General features: G+C 46.3%; 1 protein-coding gene across 1 annotated transcript in view; it reads right to left on the bottom strand.

The window, feature by feature from the left end:
• The window catches only part of TSPAN3 (tetraspanin 3), a 32,994-nt gene extending 24,238 nt beyond the window's left edge, over nucleotides 1-8,756 (bottom strand). Inside the window, exon 1 of the mRNA XM_027840687.1 lies at nucleotides 8,635-8,756. Within this exon, the coding sequence (XP_027696488.1) occupies nucleotides 8,635-8,697 (63 nt within the window). The 5' untranslated portion in view covers nucleotides 8,698-8,756. The remainder of the gene's footprint in view (nucleotides 1-8,634) is intronic.
• Between the last annotated feature and the right edge of the window lie 9,689 nt (nucleotides 8,757-18,445).

The raw sequence follows: 18,445 nt of genomic DNA on the forward strand, positions 1-18,445 counted from the left end.
AATGTCACAACAACTAGGGGAAGGCTCCATGCACACTGGATGAACCCCCCTTGCCAAGGGTCACTGAGGAGGAAAAGATCTTAATAAGTCCTCACTGATTCAGCAAGTACCATGCCACAAATCATTAGATAGTTTATTTGGTGCTTTCACAAAATAGATGAATATTGCTCAAGTTTGGTTTGGGAGGCTGGAAATTTCTGTCATACAGCTAGCCAGCTACCTAGTGACTCTGAAAACCATGGCTTTTTTTTTCCCTGGTGAGCTGTTCAAAATATGTTGAATGCCATGGCTGGAATGCATTTCCAGCTAGAACTGAACCGAGTAAACACAATTGTGTTTTACCGAATCAAATAAATCTCCTAATATATTTTGCTAGTACGCCATGAGCCTGAATTCCAAGTTAGAATGACCTTTCCCCCCCAACTGCTCCTTTTGGGGTGTATTAGGATATTTTTCCAACCTATCATACTCTGGGGCATAGAGCACTTAATCCACTGGCAGATGACTTGGAAATACACAAGGCAGAAAACATTTCCTTTAGATCATGGGGTCACACATAGATTTAGAGTTGGAAGAGTTCTCAAATCATTTCATTCAACTCCCTTATTTTACAGAAGAGGGAACTAAGGTCTGGAAAATGTAAGTGACTTGCCCAAGGTCACACAGGTAGTAAACAGTAGAATTAAGATTTGAACCCAGGTGCTCCAGCACTCTTTCCAATTTAACTATCAAAGGTCAAATGAGAAAAGAAATGCCTTATGGAGGATGCCTCTCTAGGATTCTTAACACATTCTGTTCCACCACATGGCAGACAAGAACTACTGGCTAGCAGACTACCTTTTCAATACACTACAAGAAACATACAGGAATACCTTTATTACCAAAGAGGCGAGAGGCCAACAACACCATCAGAAATCATTCTCAAAGGGAGAGGCAATGCAGAAGGCAAAGAGATGGTGCTATGGTATGAAAACATTAAATATTAACTAAAATTACTTCCAACATGCTGAAAATAAAAATAAAAATAAAAAATACCGGAGAAGTGGAAGAAAAAGGATGCTGAGGATATGCAGATGGGTTTGAGAGTCCTAAAACTAGTACAAATGGGATAAGGAGGTTCTTTTACTCAAACAACTCCTGGGAAGTAGCTAGCACCACCAAAGGATGTGAATATGAACCCAGGCTCTCTCCCCTTGTGTGACCCTGGCCAAGTCACTTCTTTCTTAACTTCCTCGTCTCCAAAATAAAGGGTTGGACCATTTGATCACTTTTAAATCCAGGATTCAAAGACTGGGGGGTGGGGAGGCAGCAAGCATGTGATCTCAGGAGCTTATCCCAGCCAAATCCCTCTACCTCTTTAGGTATATCAAAAATTCCTTTAATAGGCAAAGCTTTTCATTCCGCAACTTGAGATTAAAATAAAAATGTTGTTTGACATAACACAGATGCACATTCCCATTCAAATATAATCAAACAGTAAGTTTATAAAAGAGTATCAGATGCTTTCCTGTTTTGATTAGCTGGGGTAGAATAAAAGCATTAGGTACCTGAGTAAAGTGGTTTTTTTTGGGGGGGGGGGGGGGAAGGGTTGTTGGAAGGAATTGAAAAATAAACTTCCATATTTCACAACTTCTATTTCAGACCGATCTATTTTAAACTGGGCTGGGATAAATAAAATCTATGCAAAGAGACATTTTTGTCCACTTAGCTAGGAATGCGCACAGCCATGCTTTGCAAAATTCATAAAGATTTTTAAAAAATACATTCTAAAGGAACTTTGATCCCAAAAGACAAATTAAGTATCACTCTAACTCCTCTACTGATCATATATGTTCCTTCCTCCTTCAGTCAATATTATTATCATTCAAAATCTTTAATGGAAATCCAATTCAATTCAAGTCAACACTTATTAAACACTTAAAACACTGGAATACAAAGAGAAAAAACCAAGGCCAGTCGGATTCAGGATTAAGTGGCTGCTGCCTTCACAACAGAGTTGTGCAGAGAGGAAAGATAATGAGTTCTGTTTTGAACATGTTGAGTTTGAGATACTTTAAAGGACATCCAGTTTGAAATGTCCAACAAGCAATTCGTGGGATAGGACTAAAGCTGGATGCAGAGATCTGGGGGTCATCCATGGGAACTGAGGATGTCAACCACCACCATACAAAGAGAGAGTCCAGACTAGAGCCTCAGGTTACACTCATTGCTGCAGGTAGGATGTGAATGATCTAACCAAGAAAAGCACAGGAGCACAGGTAAGACAATGGAGAACAGTGTCGTGACAGCCCAGAGAGAAGATGCTATAGGGCGGCTCAGAAGGCCAAGGACAGAGAAAATTCCACTGGATTGAGCAAGAAAGAAAAGAGATCAATGCTAACCACTTTCAGTTGGATGATTAGGTCAGAAGCCATACTAGGTCAGGGTGTGGAGATGATGAGAGTAAAAGTCTGGCTGTGAAAGGGAAGAGAGACAAAGGAGGACAGCAGGAGAGGAGAGTAGGGTCAGGTTTTTTGTTTTGATTTTAAGATGGAGAGACTGGCATATCTGTAGGCAGCAAGGAACAAACTATTAGCTAGAGAGAAATTGATGTAAGAAAGGGAATGACATGGGGGTAATCTGCTGGAGGACCAGGATGAGAGGATTAGGGTACAAAATGAGCCTCAGCAAACAAGGGCTGCCTCTTCATCAGAGCCCGGAATAAAGGGGAAAAGGGAAAAGAGGATGTCAGGGCATTTGGAGGTGTAGGAGCTGGAGGTCCGAGGCTGAAACAAGAGGAGGAGATGGGTGTAGGAGGTTTGAGAACAAAAGGCTTTTACACAGCTCTAAAGACTGTGGGATAGAGAATCAATTTGGGAAGAATGAAAGGAGAGCTTTGCTAAGCTGAAGTTAGAGAATATAAATGGCCAAGAATGGATTAGATATGTTCTCTTCTTTCAAAAATTGCTCATTTGAGATTCAGTCACATCCTTGGGGGGAGGTGTCTAATTTGCCAAATGATACTATTTTAGAATTAGGTGTACTTAATATCTTTTCTATGCATAATTACAAATCTCTTCCCCCTCTTTTTGGCAAGACAAGATCAAAAAGCAATGATGAAAATGGGCACTTTGCCAAATTGGAGAAATACACTGATACTATATGATCTTATTCTTTTCCTTTCCTTTTTTTTTGTGTGGTAAATTCGGCATGAGGAAGACAGTAAATTTCAAAGATAAATCAATTCAATTACTGGTGAAGATAAAACTTTTTTGAGTCAGATCATAATGGACTTTCATATCAGCTAAGGACTCCTTCCTGAATTATGTCTTGTTCCAGAGAAATAGATGTGGTGGTTATCACCTCACTTTCTGTGATGGACCAGAAGGCTCAATTTTACTGTGTAGCAACATTCCTAAAATTATACGGCAGCATGCCTAGAAATAACAAGGTTCTCAAAGCAAGACAATCTTAGACATGCTATACAGCAGAGAGTAAGAAAAAAGCGTGAAAGCATTAACTTCTACACCAAGCCCACCCAGTCCCTGATAAAGTCCCCTTTTCATAAGAGGCAGTCACTGACCTACTCTCAATGTTAAAGGTCTCAGCCAGAATAGCAGAAGAATGTCTCAAATGTGCCCCTCCCCCCCAAAAAAGGCAGGACAAGGCAAAGACATATTTCAAGTTAAACAGGAGAGGTGTTCTTGAAACATGCAAAATGAGGTGTTGCTTTTTTTTTTTTTAAATTGACGGAAAGCAGCACTGGATTTTGAATCAGAACACCTGGGTTCAAACCTTCAAACTACCACTTAGCAGACAGAAATTGCATGAAGTCATTTGGCCTGATTGGGAAAATGAAGGCCCTGAGCTAGATGACTGTGATTTCAGGACTAAGTAAATCCTGTGCCAAAGACCAATGAATCATCATAAAGACACTGAGGAGATCTGCCAGTTAAACAAATCCTCCAGTAAATACTTCTGTAGAGCAAATTGTCATTTTTGATTTTGTAAATCTATACTTTCTACATAATGTACTTGCTTGAAGTAGGGGGTACTAATGGATGACAAGTGTAAGTTAAATTACAGGAAGTGGTCAGAAAGACAACCTGCCCAAAAAGGGGGGAGAGAGGGAAACAGTATTGGGTTTTTCTCCCAAAGGAGACTTAATTATTAGATAAAAAATGCAGTCCATAGTGCAGCCTCTGCCAACCCTAAGGCACCGTCCCCCATGACTACTGTGAAAGCAGAGTTCATTGAGGTCTGGTGAAAACCAGCCAGCCCCAGGAGCAGAAGATCCTCTCCTCAGCCCAGAAGTTCTGCCCGACTGTTTTCCAGCACAGGTGAAGTCTAGGGGGGTAGCAGGGAGTGCTGAGCATTTACTGTTTAGTTTTCTGTAGAAAAGCAAAATGATCAACGCTCATTTTAAGCAAAGGAAGAATATGTTTTGACAATCTTCCCTTCAGTTAGAATTGACAGAATGGTCAATTCTCCATTGTCTACGAGGGGAGAGGTACCTATGATTTGTTGCAAAGGGGATTTTGGTAGAACCGAACTGTGTGCCGGTCCTGGGAAGTTCAAATGTTCCCCTCAGACCCAAACTGCAGTGCTGTCCTACAGCAGCATTCCCCTTCTTTCCCCTCCTTCTTCTGTACTTCAAAGACCTGTGACTTTATGGGTCTGCATACCCCCCCAACTCCCAGGATGTTCTGTGACTGGGCATAGCTTCTGGGTTGCTGAGGCTGTCAGCAAGCACCTATGAACATACCCAGGCTGCTCCTGGGACAACAGGCCACTGAATTGGGACTCCACCCGGGGAGCCTTTCCAGCCGGGTGAATCTTAGGCTTGCTGGACACAGCCTTTGAGGCCCCTCCATGCTACAAGGTGGCCATCAGAGTGAAACTAGAGAAGACCCCACCCCATGGCTGCAAGCAACTAAGCCTGCAGTGACAAAACTTCAGCCAGAATTGAAAGCAGATTCCAACAGCAGCTCTCGATTCTATGTCAATTTAAGAATTATAAAGTAGACCATGCAAGTACAGTCACAGATGGTTTACTGAAGAAACTGAGGCACCCACAGGGAAAGCCCAGAGTCCAAAGATCCCAAGCGTCAGAGCTGAGTGTATAAACTCAAGAGCAAGGACATTTTCTGTGGCACGTACACCCACACCCACACCGCACAGCACAGTGCAGGGACAATGAGCAAGTACTCATCCCAAAGCACTAGCTGAGAGATTTAAAAGCTGACTTTACAGGTTGTGTGAAGGAATAATTACAAACAAGAGTCATCTGTGTTAACAAAGAACTTTCTCAAGTACTCAGTTTAATCATGTGATTAAGAGCCTGAAAGCAAAATTGACTGACAGTTGACTAAGAGCCTTAGAAATGCCACCGGGGTTAGCTCAATGGATTGTCCAGGGCAGCATCTGGCCTCTGACAGTGACACCATGGGCTGGGGGTGTGGGTGGCAGAAGTGCCTAATTACAACAACCTGCAAGTTTAACTCTTTAACTACCCTCCAGAATTGAATGACCACCATTTATGAATTTATTTAAGTATTTCCAGGGCTGCCTCTTTGATTAGAGCACAACTAGGGATCTATTCATTTAAATTGTTACTTTTTCTTCAAGCATCAAGGAATGGCTGCTCCCTCAGGTTCCAAAATTCTGAGGTTTGGAGAATAAGCTTATGTTCAGCCTAGCCACACCCCTGATCATCTTATCAAAATTCTCCTTCCACTTCTTAGTTTGTGTCTCTTTAGACTACAGAGCTTCCTTCTAGCTTTTTCACGGCACTCCAAGGATCCCACACCATTTTCGTGCATCTTCTCTGCACCTTACCCAGCTAGCATTCTCTGGTTATTTCTTTCTTGAGATTCAGTGGTCAGAAATGTGCACAGGTGCAAACTGCAGTCAGGGCTCACAAATGCAACCACTACTACTCCACCAACTTTTAACTGAATCAGGATATTAAGATATAAAAAGATGTAACTTAAGACATTACCGGATCAATTAACCTTTAATGCCTATCCTCAGTCCACTGTTCCCATCTAAAAGCCGCCTAGGGCTCCACCGGCTCACATAGATACGAAAAACTTCTGATCTGACATAGATAAGAAATACATATTGCTCCATTAAAAAATAAAATACTGATTTAAATGCAGCCTAGAAATGGGGATGTGTATTCACCCTAGCTTAAGTTAGTACAGGAAAGAAATTAATAGAGCTATCCATGTTGGTGGTAACTCCAATGACAGCCTATCAAAACCTAATGGCTGCTTCCTGAATTTAGGATACTAACCTTGACTTCCATCACATCCCCTGCTTTCTAGCTCAGACAACAACTCTGTAGCTACCCTCTGCACAACAGACCTAGCTCAGAGGCAGCTTCTCCTCCAGCAGGATGAGCCTAAACTCAGCAAGACAAACGGAGGCAAGAGGGCAAGTCAAGTCCAGCGCCAACTCTTCACTGGCAGAAGTGCCCACATCAAGCAAGCTGACACTGAAGTTTCAATAATTCCTGTAAACGTGGCTTAGAATGTTAATTTCCTGACTTCTTGAATAAATCAAAGTTCAATAACAGTAAGTCAACAGTTGTTATAATTATCTCATTGCAATAATGTCTAAATTCCAGAGGGCAGATCATCTTCCCCCAGCCAGAGCTAATGTCAGTGCATAGAGGAGTCCAAGGAGTCTGCCGGACAGCTCCTGCTCTCAGGGAGCTTCCCGTCTCTTTGGAGAGAGGTGAGCAATACTAGTTACAACACAGAGTTCTTTAGGTTTGCCCAGTTTCCGAGGGTGAGTGATTAGACCAGTGGTTTCACTCAAGTGTGAGGCCAGTCCCTACCAAGGTCTGTGGCTAGGCTGCAGAGCTTCAAGAAGGGACTTGCCCAGGGTCATACAGTCAGTATGGGTCAGAGGCAAGATTGGCCCCTAGGGTTGGGATGGGTGGAGTGTCTGGCTTCTAAGCCAACTCTGTCCACTGCACCATGCTGTCTCTCCACATGTAATACAGACCATATGTCTTATAAAAGACTAGAGATCACTGTGGACTGGAAAAGTCAGAAAAGGCTTGAAGAAAATGGAATTTGCATCTTTAAGGACTTTGAATTTGGGCTTCTGTTTATCCTGAAGACAGTCAGGACACACTGATCAAAGCGGTTTAGACTACTCTCAGAGAGGAGCTGGGATTATGCCAGCAGTCCAGGGATAAGGTAATTGGGCTTGAACTAAGCAGAGGCAACAGAAATTCCAAAGGGATAAGTACAACCACCCTTGGGTTCCTGTCCAAGATGAAGTCCTAGGATAATCTGTTCACACTGCTGTAAACAAACTCCCTGCTAGCACAAACACAGCTTTCACATTCTGGAGGTAACTGAGTCACAAGCTTCAATCCCCATTTACCTCTGGGGAAGCTTTAACAGACATCAGTTAAACACACACTTATTCAGCTTTCCCTCTTAAGATGGATCCGTGGATTCTAAGCTAGCTGGAGCTGGGCTCTGGCAAATGGACCAATGCCCAGTTTCCAGACACAAGAATCCCTTCACTTTGCTTTGCCAACAGTCAATCTGCAGGGCCTTTTACTCCTATGCGGTCTGGTCCTGTGGGAAGGTCAGCAAGGTTGGAGAGAAGATGGATGTCCTGGGGGGCTGGGTAGGGGGAGGAAGAAGAGGCAGCTTCTCCTTCACCCGGGGACTCAGGTTTCTAACCTGACTTCCTGATTCAGCCAGGGAGGGGGGACGGGGGCATTACTCAATGACGGATACGTGTAAGGGGGTGTTAATCCACAGGAAGCGGGGGGCGGCAGTAATCAAGGGGAGAAGTGATAAACAATAGGATCTAGGGAAAAGTTCAATGGAAGGGTTAATGGGGGGTGTCAATCAAAGGGATGGGGGGGGCAACGGGATTAATCAGTGGGATTCATTTTATCTGGGGGAGGGGTGTTACTAGGGGTTAGTCAATAGGATCCACTTGGGGCTGGAGGTTGTTAATCAAGGAGGGTTAAGCAATGGGATCCACCCGGGACAGACAGGGGTGTTAATGGGAGAGGTTTAACTACTGGGATCCATCAAAGGCTGAGGGTGGTTATAAATATGCGGGGGGGGTGGGGGGGTTGCCAATGGGGCCCACCTGGGGCTGGGGGGGGTAGCTAATCAATAGGGGTGCTAAGAAATGCGACCCGCCGAGGACAATGGAACGTTTACTCAATGGGGAGTGTTAATCAGTGGGATCCACCCGGGGCTGGGGGGGGGTGGTGGTAGTGGCTAAACAATGGGGGGTAATCAACGGGACCCGCCTATGACTGAGGGATGGCTAACCAATAGGGGGTGCTAATTAACGGGGCCCGCCTATAACTAGAGATCGGTTACTTAAGGGGTAACCAACAGGCCCCCCCAGATAGGAGGTTAATAAAGCCCGGGCCAGACGGTGGGGGGGGGCTACCGCGAATCCCGGCGGCTCCGCCCCGCCCCCCAGCCGCACCTCCCCCCTCGGCCCCCCGCTGCGCGCGGCCTCCCCTCCCCCACTCCCGGCGGTCCCGGCCCCAAGCCTCGGGCCTCGCCGGCCTCGGGGGCCCGGCTCCCCTCCTGCCGCGGGGGACCCCGGCCCCGGACTCTCCGACACCTCCCCCCCCGGGGTCCTCCGGGCCGGGCTCACCCAGAAGATGAGGTTGAGGAAGACCAGCACGGTCTTGGAGGAGGTGATGCCGCACTGGCCCATGGTGGTAGCGGCGGCGGCGTCCGTCCAGGCGCTGCGCTCCGCTCCGTGCAAGGGCAATGGCGGCCGCCTGGTCTCGGCCTCGTCCACCTCCCTCCGCCCCCGCCCCGCCCCGGCCGCCGCCGCCGCTCCCTGGCAACAGGGCCCGCCCGCTGCACGTGCCTCGTGACGTCATACGGCCTTAAAGGCGCTGCGCTCTGAGGAAAGAAAAACTCCCTGGAGCCTCGGGCTGGGTCGAGGCCCCGCGAGTGCGGACTCGAGGAAGGGGCGCGGGCCCTCGCTCAGGGGAAACCTCGCTGGGGGCGCGCCCTGGAACCAGGTTTTCAGGGCCTGTGCCCCGAGCTTCAGACCGCTCCGTACTCGGTGACCTCTGTGACCTTGGGCTGGCGCCCGGTGCCCTCGTCCATCAATCCGTTCACAGGAGCCTTTCTGAAGCGCCTGCCACGTGCCAGTGTACGTGCAAGGGCGGGGCTCGAGGGGGGAGGGGGCGTGCCCTCCCTGCCCCCAACCCCGGCAGGCGCGAGGCACTAGGGCCCCGTGTGGGGGAGGGGAGGGGAAGGGAGGCAAGGTGCGAAATAAAGGCCCGGCCTTCGCCCCATTGTTTTCCACCCAAGTTCATGGCCTCTCTGGACCCAGAAATGTGGCAGCCTGGAGTGACTGCACGAGGGCCCACATTGGTCCATTGAGCCTCCAAACAAGCATGCATTAATCATTCATTCATTAGTGCCACAAAACGAAGTGGAAGCCACTCTTGCCCTCAGGCAGCTTACACTCTATAGGCCCAGACAACAAGTACAAATATACAGGGGTGAGAGTTGAAGGGCTGAGGGGCCCGAGGACTTTAGGATCTCATTGCTTCCTGTTAGGAGGGATGGCTAAGAAGAATACAGACTCTATAAAATCCAAGAAGTTCTTTTGGGGGAGGGAGGGAGTCCTAACAATTGGGTGAACAGAAAAGGCTTAGTGTTGTAGGAGGAAACGCTTGATCTGAGTTTTAAGTTAAGCCAGGGGTCCTAAGGTGAGACTGGAGTGTATTCTGGGCAAGGGGAACGGTGAAGATGAAAAAGAAAGAACCAATGTTGTCCATTTGCCTCAGTTTCCTCATCTATAAAATGAGTTAGAGAGGTAAATGGCAAACCAACTCCAGTATCTTTGCCAAGAAAATCCCAGGGTCTCAAAGAGTCAGACATGAGAGAAGGACAACCACAAAATGATCCTGGGAGACTTATAGGTGCTTGAGGAGAAGGTGGGATTTGCTAGAGAGGGAGAATTATACGGATTGCCTTTGGGCTACCAGAGACCTCCATGAGTTTTCTGCATTTGTTGAGAAGGGTGACAGAAAGACTTTCTCCTGTTCCCACCAAGACGTGGTGAATTTAAGGTGAATACTGGACGCTGGGATCTTCATATGCACAGATAGAAGCTATAGTCTGAGGTTTCCCAGAAGCGCCTCTGTGGAGGGGTGAAGGTTGGGGGGCAGGGAGCACAAAACAAGTCAAAACGAGCCAGACAGATGATGTTTAGAGGCCACCAAGATGGAACCAGTCTATAGAAACACAGAGATTGGTGCTCCAGGCTTCGGATGAATGAGTGGATTCGTCCTTTTTCCTCACCCACCCACTTTCCCAACCCGATGAAGAGCTGTGAGGGTGGGTGGGGAGTCGCTACTCCCTTCCGCTTTGCCTTGGATCGATTTTGTCTGGCCCCAGCGGGCCACCGACAGACCTTTGTCTCAGACCTGCTGGAAATGGACAGTCCGGATAAGGAGGCTCTGATAACAGTCAGAGAACTTTCTCTTAATGAACCTGTAAATAGTAGTTAATAGCTCTTGCTAAATTAACAAAATCAAAGGGCAAAGGGCCACTTTGCCCAACCGTTTTCCTCAGAGATTTAGAGCTGAAAGGAATCTAAGAGACTGTCTAGTCCAATCCCTTCTTTTTACTGAAAAGGAAACTGAGGCCTGGAGAGGTTGAATGAATTACCAGAGATCACGGAGTTGAATTTGAACTCAGGTCCTGTGATGCCAAATTCAGCTCACCAAGTTCTGCAGTCTGTCCCTTCAACCACCTCAGAAGTTCTATTCTCCCTATTGTTAATTTTTAAAATGTCCAACCAACCATTTTAGGCTTCTCCCTTTAAGGCTGATTAGATTGAGTATTAGATTCAAATGGGTTCAAATGTGGCCTCCGATACTTAATAACTGTGTGACCCTGGGGAAGTCACTTAACATCCTTTTGCTTCAGTTTCCTCATCTGTAACATGGGGATAATAATAGGACCTCCATTACTAGAAGATCAAATGAAATAATAAAGTCTTTGCTATATAAATGGTAGCTATTATTGTTAATAGCAAAGAACAAAAAACACTTCAGGAATAAGGAGTGAAACTCCCTGGACAAGGTTAATTCCTTGAGAAAAAGTTAAGAAGTGGAGCCTTAAGAAGACTTGGGACTCCAGGAGAAGCAGGACCCGACTTTTTTCTTTCTTCCGACTTTGGCATGAGGTGGCCAGGCATGCTTCTTTCTCTGGGAGCCATTGACAGGTTCTGGAGGCCTGGTCTCCAACCTCCATGATGTCCCATTTCCCCCACACCCCTCTCCTACTATTCCCCTTCATAACATTCAAACCAAACATGTCTCCTTTCCATCCTTTGTTTATGGGAAGAGTGGGTCAGGAACCAGAGAACCTGGGTGACAGGAGGCCAGCCGTTTAAACTCCCCCAACCTCCATTTCCTCATCTGTAAAATGGAGCATTGTTCCAGATGCTGTCTGAGCTTCCTTTCAGATTTGGATTCACAGGCATCAAGAGGGGAGCCATCTTCTTCTCTTTTGGTATCTTTCTCTGTTGAAGTCCCTCCCTTTCTTCAAGACACAACTCAGTCTACTTTCCAACCAATCCAATACACAGTTATTAAGCACCAGTTTCTACATGCAAGGAAGGCAAAATTTTTGAAAAACTGTCCTTGTTCCCAGATGGATTATGGACTGGGGGTGAGGTGATATTATTAGACTGTAAGGTCCTTGAGCACAGGCACTGCCGTTTCCCTCTTTCTGTATCTCCAGCATTTAGCACAATGTCTGGTACATAGTAGGTGATTCATAAATGTTGATTGATTTAGGTTGGTGATACAGAGATCACTGACAACTAGAAGGATCAGGAAAGGCTTCCTGTAAAAAGTGAGACGTGAACAGAACCTAGGATGAATGAAAAGATTCTAAAGAACCAGAGGGGAATAAGGAGTGCATTCTAGGCAGGTATTGATCGGGATATTTTGGGCAGCTAAGCAGGCCTGGAGTCAGGAAGACCTCAGTTAAAATCCTACCTCAGACACTTCCCACCTGTGTGACCCTGGGCAAGTCACTTAACCCTGTTTGCCTCAGTTTCCTCATCTGTAAAATAAGCTGGAGAAGGAAATGGCAAACCACTCCAGCATCTTTGCCAAGAAAACCCCAAACGGGGTCACCAAGAGTCAGACACAACTGAACAGCAACATTGATTGGTTTTACTGAATTTTTTCTTTTATTCTTTTTCTTAAAAAAAGATCTTTGTCTTTGTTATAAGGAATAGCACTATGAAAGGAATGGAGGGAAAGGTACAAGGTTAGGCAATTTTAAAATAAAGGATATCAATAAAATCTATTTTTTAAACGATGAAGGCAAGAGATGGAATGCCATAGTTGGGGAACAGCAAACAGATAAATTTGGTTGCGATATAGAGGAATAGTGTGAAATGTCTGGAAAGAAGACTGGAGCCTGTGAAGCTCTTTAAACTTCAAACTGAGAAGTGTGTAGTTTATCCTGGAGATAATAGAGAAACACTGCATTGACATTCTTGACACAGTCACATGTGCTTTATTAAGATTATCTTGCCACTTATGTGCAGGATGAGTGGGGAGGGGGGAACTTGAAACCAGAAGTCCTGTTGAGAAGCCGTGAGAAGGAGGATGAGCTCAGGCCCGTGTGGAGGCCATGTGAGTGGGGAGATGAGGAAGCAGAATTCAGTAGAATTTGCCAACTCATTAGATGTGGTTGATGAAATGTGACTCTGAGATCACAGACCTAGGTGACTCGGAGGACGTTTGGAGGAGGAGGGAGTTTGGGGGGTTTTTTGAGGGGGGAGGTGGGGGGGAGAATGAGCTTCAACTTGGTTGTGCTGAGTTTGGGATGTCTATGGGACATCCATTTGACAATGATCAGCAGTGGGTTGGTGATGTCTGTTTGACAAGCTCAGGAGAAAGATGAGAGATGGATATATTGTAATTAATCGTGTATGTTTCTTGACACTGTAGCGTCTGTCTTACTTTTGTCCTTGCATCCTGGCACCAAGCATAGTGCCTGTCGTATTCTAGGCACTTAATGAACACTTGTTGAAAGAGTGATTTGTAGGTCTGGGAGCTCTTTGCATGCAGATAGATTGAACCCATGAGAGCTGATGAGATCATCAAGAGGAAAGTTGTAAAAAGAGAACATGAGTCAAGACAGAGAGGCTCTGGGGGGACAGCTCTGGTCATGGGGCAGGACAGGGATGAAGACCCAGTAGAGGAGACTGAGGAGCAGGTACAGCAGGTCTGAGAGGGCCCGGGAAGAGAGTGGTGTCAGGGGAGGAGAAAGTACCCAGGAGGAGGGGTTGATCAATGCAGTCCAGTGCTGCCCAGAGGTCAAGAACTATGACCACTGAGAAAAGGCCACTTGCTCGGCCATGAGGAGATCACTGATGTCTTTGCAGAGAGCATTTTCAACTGAGTGGTGAGGTCAGAAGGCAGTCAGCAAAGGGTTCCTGAGTGAGTGGGAGTCCAGTCAGTGCTTGTAAATGGTCTGCTTAGCCTCCTGGTGGGGTTTTTGTCTGTCTCTTGTTTCTCTCTCTTTCTCTGTCTCCCCCTCTGTCTGTCTGTGTGTTTCTGTGTCTATTTCTCTCTCTCTCTCTCTGTCTCTCTGTCTCTCTCTCCCTCCCTCCTGCCCACCCTCTCCACTGCCTCCGTCCCTCCCCCCGTCTGTCTTTGTGTCTTTGTCTCTCTTTGTCCTTCTCTCCCCCCTCCATTTCTGTCTCCCCCTTTCTTTGTTTGCTCTCTCTGTCTCTCACAATAATCCTTTTCTTTTAACAACATTTGCAATTCATCCTTCCAGTCTTTCTGGAGTTGGAGGGATCCTGAGTGAGTGGCCCCAGCTGACCGAGCTAGGAGCCTGGGGCTTGAGGAGTGGGGGGAAGGTGGATGGGATTTGGAGACTCCTGGGAAGCTGGCTTGCCTGCTTTATAAGCATGAATTTCCTAACAATGAGAGCTTCCCCTAAGCAGAAAAGCCTGCCTCCACCAGATCCTCTTCATAGGAATCTTTATCCAGAGCCTTGATGACCATTGAGGGTAGCAGTTCTCAGAAAGTGGTCCAAGGATCCCTAGGGGCTCCCCAGATCCTTTCAGGGGGTTTGCAATATCAAAACTATTTTTCCTAATAATAAGATGGTTTAGTTTCTAATATGGTAAATATTGATAAATGTGACACATAAACATGCTGGGGAAGGGGGGACCCTTAATAATGTTAAGAGTACAAAGGGGTCCCAAGACTAAAATGCCTAAGAACCTCTTAGGGGGCTCTTAGGGGAATGATGTAGAAGGGACTCAGTCCCATTTGGTTCCCAGCTACATGAGGTGATCCTTGAAGTCACCTCTAGCTCTGGGAATCTGGTTTTCCATGACCTCTTTCTAGCTCCTGATAATCAGGCATAGGACGGGAGGCTGGGGCAGAAATTGGGAGTAGAAGTGAAAGTTGGAGTGAAACCGAAATGTTCTCAGGATGCATCCTCTGGAAAGCCCTATGAGAACAGAGTCCTTCTGTATCTCCTGTCCAGGTTGGAGCTCACCTAGCCTCTGGCTCCTGAAGCTGAAGCAGATGTCCCCAAGGAAACAAAAAACATGGAGACTCTGGTGGGCAAGACTGGGCCTGGCCTGAAGGCTACAACACAGGTGGCTTCTTCTAAAAGTTTGAATGGAAAAGATACTGAGTTAATAGCTTGAGGGAGATGAGGTGGTCTAAAGACTGGTAAGATCTGGGTCTGTTAATTGGCGTCTGGAAAATAGCCTGTAGTTTAGGGAGAGATGGAAGATTGGGGGGAGGGGATGGGAAATGTTGTTGGGAGGGGAAATCTCCTGGAGAAAAAGGGATGGAATAGGATCCAGGGTACAAGTGGTTAGGCTTAGTCATCCCCTCATCCAAGTCCAGAGTCAAAGAAGACAGAATGGAAGATGAAATGAATTGCAGCAGGGAGTAAGGAAGAAAGGAAGGGTCTTTCTTTTCTTAGTAAAGTAAGAGGCAAGGTCTTCTTCTGAGAGAGGGAAGTGGGAAGGGACGGTGGAAGAGGCTTGAGTTCAATTCTCAATGGGTTCAACTCTCATGCTTCATTAGAGACAGATGGCCAAGTAGCTAGAGCACATTGGGCCGGGAGTCAGGAAGACCTGAATTCAAATCCAGCGGCAGACACTGAACTAGCTGTGTGACTCTGGGCAAGTCACTGCCAAAAATGTCAGAATATATGAAAAACAGCTGAGATAATATCTTAGGCACTGTGCCTGGTGCTTAATAAATACTTAGTTCCTTCCCCAAAGGACGAATAAAAAGATTGCTATGTTGCTGTGCAGCAGTGTTCAGTTGAGATTTGATAACACTTTCCATTTGTGGTGCTGGCCCTCTAACAGTAAAGAGATTAAAATCAGTCAGCACTTAAAGAAATTAACTCTGACTGTTCATTGGAAGGACAAATGCTGAAGCTGAAGCTTAAATACTTTGGCCACATAATGAGAAGATGGGACTCATTGGAAAGGACCTTAATGTTGGGCAAAATTGAGGGCAAAAAGAGAAGGAGACGGCAGAGGATGAGATGGATGGATAATGTCGTGGAAGCAACAAACATGAGCTTGGACAGACTTCGGGAGATAGTGGAGGATAGAAAGGCCTGATGTGTTATGGTCCATGATGTCACAAAGAGTCAGTATACATCAACATATATATTGGAGACCTTGAGTATGAGAAGGTTGAGGTTGGAGTGGACAGGAAGACTTGAGCTGGGTGTTTACCTCTTTGGGAAAGGAGAGAGAATGGCCTCGGGTCTGGTAGATAACAGCAGCCAGGGTTGGAGTGAACCTCAAAAGAGGAGTTTGCTGGGTGAGGGCAGCAGAGAGGAGGGTCTAGGAGGAGCCGAATGGAGGAGCGAGAAGTAGATCTCCTGCTGGCCCAGTGTGTCAGGGGCAGGAGAGAAGATGCATCTGGCACTGGAGAGTGCAGCCAGGCTTCTGGTGCCTTCTGGGGGAAGCCAGGCTTCCATGAGTACAGGAAGATAGGAGGAGTGGGAGGTGAGAAAGTCTAACACAAAGGGTCCTTCGTTAATGCTGGAATGGAAGTCCCCTGAAGAAGTAACTGCCCCAGATGAAAGTGACCTCACTTCCTCAGATTTCTGATAGAACTTTGTCTGGGTCTCTCTTTTGTTACATGTCTTTCCTTTGCCCCATTGATTGTTAGCTCCTTGAGAGCACGGTCTGGGCCATATCTATTTTTAGAGCCCCAATGCTGAGCATGGGGCTCCCCTATATTAGGCTCTTAATATGAGTTAGCACAATGCATTCACTGAACTGAACTGAAATGAATGAACTGATGGTCAGTTTTTATGTTTGGTTGAGGAATAACCAGCCCAGCTTCTCTGGGAAGTTAGGGTGACAGCCTTATCTGGGCAAATCTCATCCCCTCTGGGCCTCGGTAGCCTGACATTCTGGGTTCTATGTCCTAAGGAGCCTTTCAGCTCTGAACTAGTGTGACTGAATCAGCTTCAATATTTTATGTTCTCTGTCCTAAGAGCCTGGAACTTCCCACTTTCTAAGGAGCTTCCTCTCTCTGGCGTTTTATGTTTCTCTGTTCTAAGGTTCTTTTAGGCTCCGTCAGAAATGAGACAACACATGTATAATGCTTTGGAAGCCTGAGGCACCACAGAAATGCTAGCTGTTAGTATTGGGCTGATTGTCTAGGGTTCTTCCAGCCCTGACATTGGATGCTCTTTCCAGATCTGTTCTATGCTCTGAGGATTCTTCCAGTCATGCCATTGGGTGAATTCTGTAAGAGACCTTCCTTGTGAGTAAATAGAGCTGCAGAGCATTGGAGTTCATTTTCAGTTTCCATGGGTAATGGGATCCTGCCTCTGGGAGGTATTTTGGGAAAACCATTTCGGCCAGAGAGCAATTTGTTACAGATCGAAGGTCACACTCATCTGCTCATCACTGCGTTTGTCCTTCCCTGTAGGGAGCAAGGCTGGCTTCCTCATTATAAAAATCATGTATTATCTTCTTGGGAATTCAAGGCCACCTGTATCACATGGGACCCTTAAGGGTGGAAATGCTGCCCTAGGGGCTGCCTCTTGCCCCTCCATCTGTGGAGGTGGAAGGATGTGGGTAGTGGTCAGAAGAGTCTATTCACCTCCTCTGTTCATATCATCTGATCCTTTCGGTCCCCAGCAAAGCAGAGAGATGTCTGTGGGCCTGGGAGCTTTATTTCAAAAGACCAGAAAGAGGACAGAAAATTGCTAAATATTTCCTGGACATCTAAGGCGCATTTGGTTGTGTGCCATGTACTAGAAGAGATAATGTCTTCTCTGCACCTTTCTGTCAAGTTTTTGGACAGAGTGACTGATTGACCACATTACTCCGTGTTCAAACACCTTCAGGGGCTCCCTGTTTCTTCAATATAACATATTAAACCCCTTAGCTCGCCATTTGTAGCCCTTGATGGTGTGGACCCCACCTCCCTTTTTGGCCTTTGTTTTTCACATTTCTCTCCTTCATGCTCTGTGCTTTGGCCAGACTGGTCCACTCGCTGTTCCTGCACTGACCTTCCATCTCCCACATCTCCCATCCCCGACGCCTTGGTACAGGCTGTATCCTCTGTCTCACCTTCAGCATCTTTCGGGAGCCAAGGCTCAGTCACCTCCCCCCAGTTGTTAATGCTCCTTCCCTTTTCAGATTATCTGTGTTTACTTCTCTGTGTATATGTTGGAGTTCCCTTTCCAGTAGGCTACAGTTTCCTCAGGGACAGGGACAATTGTCATTGACTTATATCTCCCACTCTGGTCACGATAAGTGCCTAATTAAGGTTTGTTGGGTTGAATTGAATTGTGTGACTCTACAGATGGAATCTTGACACATCTTTACCATAACATCATTTACAAAACCATGCTTGTTCATCAATGATTCAATCCAGCTAATTCAATAAACATTTATTAAGAGCCGACTATATACAAGGCACTGTGCTAGTCACCACGGCTGCAAGGATGGAAATGAATCATTTCCTACCCTCATGTGACATGGGAGAATAAGACTTGAATACAGATAAGTATGGAGACAATACAAAGTAATGCTAAGTAATTGAAAGAGGGAGAGAGAGTGCTGGTAAGTTGGGAGATCAGGAAAGGCATCATGGAGGAAGGAGGCAGAGATTCCCTAAGGATGTTCTGAGATGTGTGCCGATGACCCTCATAAAGACTGCGGAGTATTAGGAGGAGGAAGCCGGTGAGCTGGATTGCATCTGGGAAATTGTGCGTGCACTCAGTGACTCTAAACTTCTCCTTGAAACCAAAAGGCATCTTTATAACACGGAAGTTCTTTCAGTGATGCTAGATGGATGTGAATCCTGGGAAACCACAGTCTTGGAAGAATCCAAATTGGGGGTCACTCAAAGGACAATGGAGGGCTGGGAGCAGAGGGATAGAGAGGAGAAGAA

This window comes from Vombatus ursinus, unplaced genomic scaffold (assembly GCF_900497805.2).
Source record: "Vombatus ursinus unplaced genomic scaffold, bare-nosed wombat genome assembly UNPS02014847.1, whole genome shotgun sequence".
In the NCBI taxonomy this organism is placed as follows: Eukaryota; Metazoa; Chordata; class Mammalia; order Diprotodontia; family Vombatidae; genus Vombatus; species Vombatus ursinus.